Here is a 10445-nt window from a genome sequence, read left to right as displayed (position 1 = left end):
ACAAGACATTTCACTCTAATACAGGTGTAATCTTGGCAGTAGAAAAACAATACATTTGACCTTTCAGCTTCCCTATCAAATCTAAAAATTCCAAGCAGACAACCTTAGATAATTAACAACAATGACAAATGGTTTGATGAAGTGAAATGCAAAAACCTAAGAAAGAAATTGAGAAACATTTCCAACCAAAAACATAGAGCCTCAGAAAACCTGTGTCTATACTTTCACTATGAATCATGAAAACCATACAGAAATACACTACGGAAAAAGAAGGAACAGTACGTCAGAAATCAGCTCAATGTAAATGAAGAATCCATCAAATCTCGCCACTTCTGGGAAAATTGGAACACACTTAACAAACAACCACACAGAGAGTTATCTATCCAAAATGGAAATGTGTGGATAAACCACTTCTCTGTAACAAAGAACAAACAGCAAAAACATATATATGATCGATTACAAATCTTCGAATCAACTATTAAAGACTACCATAACACACTGAATTCTCCAATTACATTGAATGAACTACAGGACAAAATACATACGCGACTTTGAGCGTGGTTTTATCTTTGGTGCCACGCGCACCGGTTCCATCAAAGAAGTGGTCGGCCTCCTGGTCTTTTCACTCACGACAGTGTCTAGGGTTTACCGAGAATGGTGCAACAAACAAAAAACATCCAGTCAGCGTCAGTCCTGTGAGCGAAAACGTCTAGTGGTTGAGAGGAGAATGTGCAAGCTAACAGACGGGCCACAAACAGGCAAATAACGGCACAGTACAACAGTGGTGTCCAGAACGGCATCTCAGAATCACAACTCTTTGGTCCTTGACCCGGATGGACTATTGCAGCAGACGACCACACCGGGTTCCACTCCTATCAGCTAAAAACAAGAAGAAGCGGCTCAAGTGGGCACACGATCACCAACACTGGACAACTGAGGAGTGGAAAAAAATTGCCCACCTGGTCTGACGAATCCCGGTTCCTGTTGCATCATGTTGATGTCCGAGTCAGGATTTGGCATTAGCAGCATGATTCCATGGCGCCATCCTGCCTGGTGTCAACTGTACAGGCTGGTGGTAGAGGTGTAATGGTGTGTGGAATGTTTTCCTGGAACACGTTAGGTCCCTTGATACCATTTGAACAACGTTTCCGTGCCCAATGGATTCAGACTGTTCTGGAGGCAAATGGAGGTCCGACCCGGTACTAGAATGGTTCTCTCTTTTAGTTCTGTGTAGAGGTCATGTATGAATGATATGCAATGAAGAGTAGCTATGGCCTTTTCACACAAACTAATTTCTATCGTACTCACATTTTCTCTCATAATGATACCCATTATCCTCTTTTTGCCTCATTCACAAAAAAGCACAAACACTCTGAGGTCTTTCTTTCTTTCTGTATTTTACCTTTATTTAACAAGGCAAGTCAGTTAAGAACAAATTCTTATTTACAATGACGGCCTAGGAACAGTGGGTTAACTTGTTCAGGGGCAGAACGACAGATTAACCACTAGGTATGCACCTGTGAGCAGTGTAGTCACGCACGCACACACACACACACACACACACACACACACACACACACACACACACACACACACACCTCTGACAGCAGCCAGTTGCTTTGAGGCTGTGAGTTATGCTCCAGAGAGGTTGTGATGTGACAGAGCTTGGCTCACTAGAGCAGCTTTGGTTCTGTCCGCATCAGTCAGAGGGCAGCCGTGCATGGTAAATAGAGTGAAATTACATTCGGGAACCCACCAGCCAATTCTCTACATCTCTCTCTGTCACTCTGCCCTGTTTATTTGTTCATTTGTCCAGTTGTGGTGGTTTTTGTTTGAACTTCATACGACAAATTATTTCCCTTGCGATGCCGAGCAAAGAATCGATCAGGGACAATTTTTCAATTTCCACGCGCCTTTCCTTTTGTGATGGAGACGGCAGACATACAAACACACAGACACACACACATGTACGCACACATACACATATACACACACGTACCCACACACGTATGCACACACACAACCAAACACACATATATGCGTACATGCAGACAAACACAAAGACACACACACAGTTTCACACACACTCTCACACAAACAGACACACACACACACACACACACACACACACAAATGCTCCCGGTCTCCATAGAGAAGCGCAACAATACCCTCAGATAAGAACCCAAAAAGTGCAAAGTCCTTTCATCAATAGCAAACGCCATTCGGGAAGATCAGGCTTGATTTCTGTCTCTGTGTGTGTCTGAAACAGCATTTAAGGGGTATTGTGCTCCCTGATTTTATTCATTGGACATTTTGTTGCCAGGATTTGCTTAGTTTATTCTTTATTTGTTTGTTTGTGTGTTTGGGGGGTTTCATTCTATGCGTGAAATTATTATGGAATTATTTATAGTTCCACTTGCTTTCTCTTGCAGAGGAGGCTAACTGAATGCTCAATCTCCCCATGAGCTGTTTAATTCTCACACTTTTATTTCACCTTTCTCTCCACCCCTCATCTACCTTCTCTCTCCCACTCTCTCTCTCGCTCTCTCCCTCCCACCTCCTTCCCCACTGTCCCTCTCCCCCCCAACACCTACACCTCTCTCACTCTTCCCTCCCTACCCCCTCCTCCTCCTCCTCATCCTCCTTCACCACTGTTCTCCCCTCTCCCCCTATCAGGAAGTGGCATCAGTGGAGCGGGTGAGGGGCGGTCGTCTCCTGGAGGAGCCCAAGACGCTGCTGTTCAGGGGGAATTCCTTCAGCCTGCAGCTCTCCATCCAGGACATCCCCCAGTTCCTCTGGAGCATCAAGCCTTTCACCACCTGCCAGGTAGGGAAGGGCGGAGTGTGTGTGTGGAGGGGAATTGTTTGTGTGTGTTGAGAGTAGGTGCAGGGGTATGGGGGTGTGTCATTTGAGAAACACCATCATTTGAGAAACCTCCCTTCCATCTGAGTCTTCTCCTCCATCAACCATCCCTTCATCAGTCCTCTACTCCATCAACCATCCCTTCATCAGTCCTCTACTCCATCAACCATCCCTTCATCAGAGTCCTCTACTCCATCAACCATCCCTTCATCAGAGTCTTCTCCTCCATCAACCATCCCTTCATCAGAGTCCTCTACTCCATCAACCATCCCTTCATCAGTCCTCTACTCCATCAACCATCCCTTCATCAGAGTCCTCTACTCCATCAACCATCCCTTCATCAGAGTCCTCTACTCCATCAACCATCCCTTCATCAGTCCTCTACTCCATCAACCATCCCTTCATCAGAGTCCTCTACTCCATCAACCATCCCTTCATCAGTCCTCTACTCCATCAACCATCCCTTCATCAGAGTCCTCTACTCCATCAACCATCCCTTCATCAGTCCTCTACTCCATCAACCATCCCTTCATCTGAGTCTTCTCCTCCATCAACCATCCCTTCATCAGTCCTCTACTCCATCAACCATCCCTTCATCAGTCCTCTACTCCATCAACCATCCCTTCATCAGAGTCCTCTACTCCATCAACCATCCCTTCATCAGAGTCTTCTCCTCCATCAACCATCCCTTCATCAGAGTCCTCTACTCCATCAACCATCCCTTCATCAGAGTCCTCTACTCCATCAACCATCCCTTCATCAGTCCTCTACTCCATCAACCATCCCTTCATCAGAGTCCTCTACTCCATCAACCATCCCTTCATCAGAGTCTTCTCCTCCATCAACCATCCCTTCATCAGAGTCCTCTACTCCATCAACAATCCTGTCTTCTTACTCTGGGGTCACAGCAAAGAACAGGGACTGTGGCAAGGACAGAGGACAATAACCATCTCTTCCACACACACACACACACTTACACACAAAACTAAATGAATTATGTCTTCTAGGCACACACACAGACACACATTTCCTTATCTTCCTAGGGGTGTGCGTGGTGCATGTACTGTGCTGCTCTGTGATTTTACGCCCTCCAGTGAGATCCCATTAGCAGAATTAGCCAGAATATCAACCAGCTCTCATGGAGCAGAGAGAGATGGAGAGAGAGCGAAAGAGATGGGGAGGGAGGGAGGGAGGGAGGGAGGGAGGGAGGGAGGGAAAGGTCAGGAAGAGTAGAAGCTCAGTGAACAGTTTCATCGTACAGGCAGTGCGTAGCATGGCCGTGGCTTGCTATATAAAGCATTCAGTTACTGTTCAGCTGAATGTTAAAATGGGCAAAACAAGTGACCTAAGCGACTTTGAGCGTGGTAGTATGATCGTCGGTGCCAGGCGCACCGGTTCCATCTCAGAAATGGCCGACCTCCTGTATTTTTCACGCACGACAGTGTCTAGGGTTTACCGAGAATGGTGCGACAAACAAAAAACATCAAGTCATCGGCAGTCCTGTGAGCGAAAACATCTTGTGGATGAAACGACATCTCGGAATGCACAACTCATCGGTCCTTGACCCGGATGGGATATTGCAGCAGACGACCAGGTTCCACTCCTATCAGCTAAAAACAAGAAGAAGCGGCTCAAGTGGGCACACGATCACCAAAACTGGACAATTGAGGAGTGGAAAAACATTGCCAACCTGGTCCGAAGAATCCCGCGTCATGCTGATGGCAGAGTCAGGATTTGGTGTTGGCAGCATGAATACATGACCCCATCCTGCCTGGTGTCAACTGTACAGGCTGGTGGAGGTGGTGTAATGGTGTGTGGAATGTTTTCCTGGCACATGTTAGGTCCCTTGATACCAGTTGAACAATGTTTCCATGGCCTAAGAATTCGGGCTGTTCTGGAGACAAATGGCAAGGGTCTGACCCGGTACTAGATGGGTGTACCTAATAAACTGTGTGTATATCTAAGATCTAATACATTACTATTATTATTCTAGAGCTGTACTCTACATCTGCATCCCACATAGTAGTCTATTCCCTTCACAGTGGACTACTTTTGACCAGAGCCTTGTGGGTCCTGGTCAAAAGTAGTGCACTATAAAAGTTAAAGGGTGCCATTCAGGATGCAAAGCTCTCATGTCATTATCTATCATTATGTTGCTTGAAGGATCCCAAGAGAGTCTGATTCGTAGTTGTGTTTGTTTGTCATTATAACAATGACCACACAGTATATAGGAATGGAATTGACTTTTAAGGACAGAATGATGACTAGGCAAGTCATTTCAGATTGGCCATCTCCAATTCAGTTTGCTCATGGGTAGACAACCCCATCCCCAAGAGGCTGCTGATTGTATTCCCTTCATTGATTAGCAGTGGTTGTTGAGTGGGTAAAGAAACCATTGACTTGGTTTGGTCTGAACTAATAATTAAAGCTGAAATAGAGGAAAGGGGGCAATGCAATTAGCTGGCATTCAGGCATTGTATTTAGTAAATACTGTCATCCAGGGTCTGTATTCAAAATGCGCCTCAGAGTAGAAATACTGATGTAGGATCAGGTCCCCCCTGTTCATGTAATCTTATTCATTATGATCTAAAAGGCAACATGGATTCTATATCAGCACTCCTACCCTGAAACTCTTTGTGAATACTGGCACAGAGCTAGATTAGGTCTATAGTTTATTTCATGTATTGATCCCACCCGCTCTCTCTCCCCCTTCTCTCTCTCCCCCTTCTCTCTCTCCCCCCTTCTCTTTCTCTCTCTAGGAGTTCTCGTTCTCTCAGGTGTGGGCTAGTAACCAGCGGCCCCTGCAGTGTGCCTTCTCATTGGAGCGCTACAGCCCCGCCTCCTCCCAGCTGTCCTGTAAGATCAGTGTGCGTCAGGTCAAAGGTCAGGAGCAGATCCTCCAGGTCTACACCTCTGTGGTCGAGGTAAGGGGAGGAGTGTGTGTGGGAGGAAGAGTGTGTGTGGAATTGTGTGTATACAGTATATGGCAGGAAGTGTGAAGTGTGTTTGTCGGGGCGGGGGGGGTTGTTTGTTTGTGTGCAAGTGAGTCCATGTGCACGTGCGTGCGTGCGTATGTGTGTGTGTGTGTGTGTGTGTGTGTGTGTGTGTGTGTGTGTGTGTGTGTGTGTGTGTGTGTGTGTGTGTGTGCGTGTGTGTGTGCGTGTGTGTGTGTGTGTGTGTGAATCCTGTATGGAGCTGAAGCTGTGATACTAATAGGCTCTCTCATTAGAGTGAATGTCTCCTGATTTTACTGAAGGGCTTTTCTTAATGAAGCACGCAGGGCCCTCTTGACATATAGATTACATTGAGTTAACTCTTTGAAGCCATATAATATTATGTTATCTGTAGAAAAGAAATGGTCACTCTAACACCTCTCATTTTTATGCTGCAATGGTTTCTTCCTCCAGAGTGAAAAGGAGGTAGTCCCCTTCTTCACTCAGTCGAACTGTACCACCACATCGCTGACGGGGTCCAGGGCCTTCAAGATCCCCCTGTCCATCCGCCAGAGGATTTGTGCCACCTTCGACACAGCCAACGCCAAGGGAAAGGACTGGCAGCTGCTTGCACAGAAACTCCACATAGACAGGTGAGATACCATGCGCACTTGCACGCACACACACATATACAGTCCCTGCTGTACTATACACCCAGAAACCCTGGGTCCCCATCCTTGAATGGTAGTCCAACTGTTGTATTTGCCCTTCCATTGTTCATCATGTTTGACTAGCAAGATAAGTTTTATTGAGCTGGATTAATAATGATACTGCAAGGTCCAGCAATATGTCGCAAGTCTATTTTGTTGCTCTATTTCCTTGGTCAATGTATCTGCAAATGACTCATTTTGAAATGACAACATTAGGGAAAATATCAACCTTGACTGCATCAACTCTACCAGTCTCCCTATGGATGTGCCTAGTCATTTGTATAATGGTTGGCTTATTATCTGGGCCTTCGCCACTGTGCCAGTCTTTGTCTGCTAACACCAAGCAACCCTACCAGTGACCAGGTCACACACACACTCTGCGGATCTCATTATGGATCTGTACACACACACACACACACACACACACACACACACACACACACACACACACACACACACACACACACACACACACACACACACACACACACACACACACACACACACACACACACACACACACACACACACACACACACACACACACACACCGTCTTATTTAACTAAACTTGTAGGGACACACAATTCAGTCCAATTCAAAATCCTATTTTCCCTAACCCCCAATGTTGGAGATTTTAGCAGTAATGGGTCATCTCTATTCCCTCAGCAGAAGAAGAAACAGTCAATAAGGAGTGTGGAAAAGGGGAACAAAGTTTACTGAATAAAAGTGTGACATAAGCCGTGTGACCAGGAATGTCCATGTGCATCAAATCATTTTCCAGCAAACTGTCGGAAAACAATGTGGGGCATTTTGGAATGGGAGAAGAATTTAGGGTGCATTTTCAACCCAGTGGAAGCCACCAGCAGCATGTAATGAGAATGCCTGTACCTTGTTAAGCGGATTTGTGCAATTATTTAGCATGGTATGTGGGAGCATCATCACCACACCTGAGACAAAAAGGGAGGGAGAGAGATCAAGCTCTCTGTAATGAAACAGTGCCCTCAGGTGGATGTGAGTTGTAACAACAGCTGAGGTGGCGATATAGCAGGAAGTAAAAGCTGAATTTGATATTAAGCATAATGATCTCAACAATATGCAATTTGCATGTATTTCTTTCCTTCTTCCTCTTCATCATCCTCTTATTTGGCCAGTGTCTCCCAAACTTCTTCCTGAGTAACCCCAGCCAGTGCCTTTTATTGGATTTATTCCAGAACAACTACTCATCAAGCTGCATTCTACATTAACTCTCTTCTCTCTCACTCTCTTTCTCTCTCTCTCTGTCTCTCTCACTCTCTCTCTCTCTCTCTTTCTCTCTCTCACTTTCTCTCTCTCACTTTCTCTCTCTCACTCTCTCGCTCTCTTTCTCTCTCTCTCTCTCTCTCTCTCTCTCTCTCTCTCTCTCTCTCTCTCTCTCTCTCTCTCTCTCTCTCTCTCACTCTCTCTCCCACTTTCTCTCTCTCTCACTCTCTCTCTCTCTCTCTCTCTCTCTCTCTCTCTCTCTCTCTCTCTCTCTCTCTCTCTCTCTCCCTCTCTCTCTCTCTCTCTCTCTCTCTCCTCTCTCTCTCTCTCTCTCTCTCTCTCTCTCTCTCTCTCTCTCTCCCACCTCCCTCCCTCCAGGAACCTGTGTTACTTTGCACGTCAGGAGAGCCCATCAGCGGTGATCCTCAGCCTGTGGGAGGCCCAGCACCAGGACACAGGAGACCTGGACTCTCTGGCCAGCGCCCTGGAGGAGATCGGCAAGGTCCACTCCTCCACCCACTCCACCTCCAGTAGGGCCACCACGCTGACCACCACAGGGACCACCACAAGGACCACCACTACCCTGGGCCGCAGCACTGAGGAGCTGGACACTGAGTTCACCTAACAAGGGGAGGAACGGACGAACTGGAGCCCCAGTTGAGGACCACAAGGCTGGGGATGAATGGATGGACCCTAACAAGGAGGAGTACATACAGAGAACTCCAGTGGACTAATCCAGCCAGTGGAGGATTGGGCCCGAGCTCAGAGAGGACTAAGGACTGAAGGGGAAATAACTAACTACTGTAACTAAAGTCAGGCCACCAGGCTGAATGGAGGGGGAATAGGGACAAGATGACAGGGGTAAAAGAGGTGCTACAGAAGAAGGGTACAAGGGAGAAAGGGCTGAGGGGGCTCAGGGACAAGGGTTTGAGAGGAGAGGAACACAGGCCAATGACAAGGGGTGGAAAAGGAGACGGTGGTAAGGGAGAGGGGGACAAGAAAGCAGTGTTCAACAGATAGGGGTTCTAGAGGTCCTGGTCAAGAGGGAAGCTATTGTTGTTTAGGTAGACACAGAGGAACTAACTAACCAAGGGACTAAACCACAAACTAGTCAAAAAGTAAACCTCAACTGAACCACAAACCAACAAGAAACACTCTTCCTAACCTGGACTATTAGGTCCTGTCCCTCTAGCCATTCCCCTGGGAAGCCAGAACGCTTTGTGTTACGTGAAGTTGTTGTCGTTTATTTGATATTTATAATATATTTTCTTTCTTTTCTTGTGTTTTTCCCTGCACAGTGATGGTGTGTTCAGTGCATAGGCTTACTGTGGTACCAGAGAGAAACAAGGAACTCTTTCGAAGTATTCAGATGTTGACAATATTTATGAAAAACAGTCAGAAATGACATCCGTCATATGATGTCACAAACTTTTGGTTTACCCACACCTAGGCTCTGTTCCAATACCCATACGAGCATGCATTCTACTAAGAATGAAGAATTGTATTGGGGAATGCATTCAGTGTGGTATGCTGGTGTGGATATTGGAACGGAGCCAATATGTCATTTTACTGAAAATCACTGTAAAACTTCTGGTGACACACTAGAGAAGTGAGAGTAATTAAGAAATGCATATCTGCAGATGAATGAAAGAGAATGTGTTAGGGATGGGCTAAACTTTTCCCTCGCTGTCACATGGGTAAGATCAACACACAAGCAGAATGGCAATTTGGCATGTTTTTTTACCTACATGTATTGGTCGGAAAATTAATTAAAGTGATTAGAGTATTTATGTGTGCTGTTAACCCTTAAAGGGATAGTTTGGGATGTTAGCAATGAAGCCGTCAATCTACTTCCCCAGATTTAGATGAACTCGTGGATACCATTTTTACATATCTACGTCCAGTATGAAGGGAGGTAGTTTTGCGTGTTAGAGCAATGACTAGAAGTCTACAGGAACCGATAGCATGCTAGCTGTTCCCATAAACTTCTAGCCATTGCGCTAACGCTTGTTAGCAATTGCACTAATGCTAGTTAGCAACTTTCTTCAAACTGAACGCAGATACATAAAAATGGTATCCACGAGTTCATTTGACTCTGGGGAAGTAGATAAAGGGCATTGTCAAAATCTGACCTATCACTTTAAACTCTTGCTCCAGTGGTGCTGCAGGCCAAATCAGATAAACTAACTAACCCTTAGCCTACTAACAGAAAATACAAACCCAATATTTTACATCCTCAAAAATCCCCCTCACACACACACACACACACACACACACACACACACACACACACACACACACACACACACACACACACACACACACACACCACACACACACACACACACACACACACACACAAAATAATACAACAATTAACCTGAGGAACAGTGTGCAAAACTGCCATACTGTTGTTTCATGGAATTGACAGTGTTTTTACATGCCAGTACCAAATTATAGTAAGCTCTCCAGTCTCCACTACCTAAAGTGTGGGTCACACCAGGCATGTGACAGAGGTGACCCGCACTTTGTTATAGCATTTAAACCCATCAAACACAATCGGAGGAGCTGCAGCTAGGAGATGATGAACTAACACACACTCTGGGCAAACATGCATACACACACACATACACTATGTGTGCACACACACACACAACCACACACATACAGTTCCCCAATGTGGTGAGGTGTATGCCTAAT

The 10445-nt window shown here is 45.9% G+C and overlaps 1 protein-coding gene across 3 annotated transcripts in view; it reads left to right on the top strand.

The window, feature by feature from the left end:
- LOC118388077 (netrin receptor UNC5D-like) overlaps positions 1 to 10106 on the top strand; it is a 321459-nt gene extending 311353 nt beyond the window's left edge. For all 3 annotated transcript variants that reach the window (XM_052525607.1, XM_052525608.1, XM_052525606.1), the window contains 4 exons: positions 2677 to 2826; positions 5622 to 5786; positions 6270 to 6448; positions 8124 to 10106. In XM_052525607.1, coding sequence (XP_052381567.1) covers positions 2677 to 2826; positions 5622 to 5786; positions 6270 to 6448; positions 8124 to 8370 — 741 coding nt within the window. In that variant the 3' untranslated portion in view covers positions 8371 to 10106. The remainder of the gene's footprint in view (positions 1 to 2676; positions 2827 to 5621; positions 5787 to 6269; positions 6449 to 8123) is intronic.
- Positions 10107 to 10445: the final 339 nt, after the last annotated feature.

Source organism: Oncorhynchus keta, chromosome 9 (assembly GCF_023373465.1).
Source record: "Oncorhynchus keta strain PuntledgeMale-10-30-2019 chromosome 9, Oket_V2, whole genome shotgun sequence".
Classification (NCBI taxonomy): Eukaryota; Metazoa; Chordata; class Actinopteri; order Salmoniformes; family Salmonidae; genus Oncorhynchus; species Oncorhynchus keta.
The sequence above is the reverse complement of the archived record's forward strand: the minus strand, read 5'-3'. Positions and strand labels throughout refer to the sequence as shown.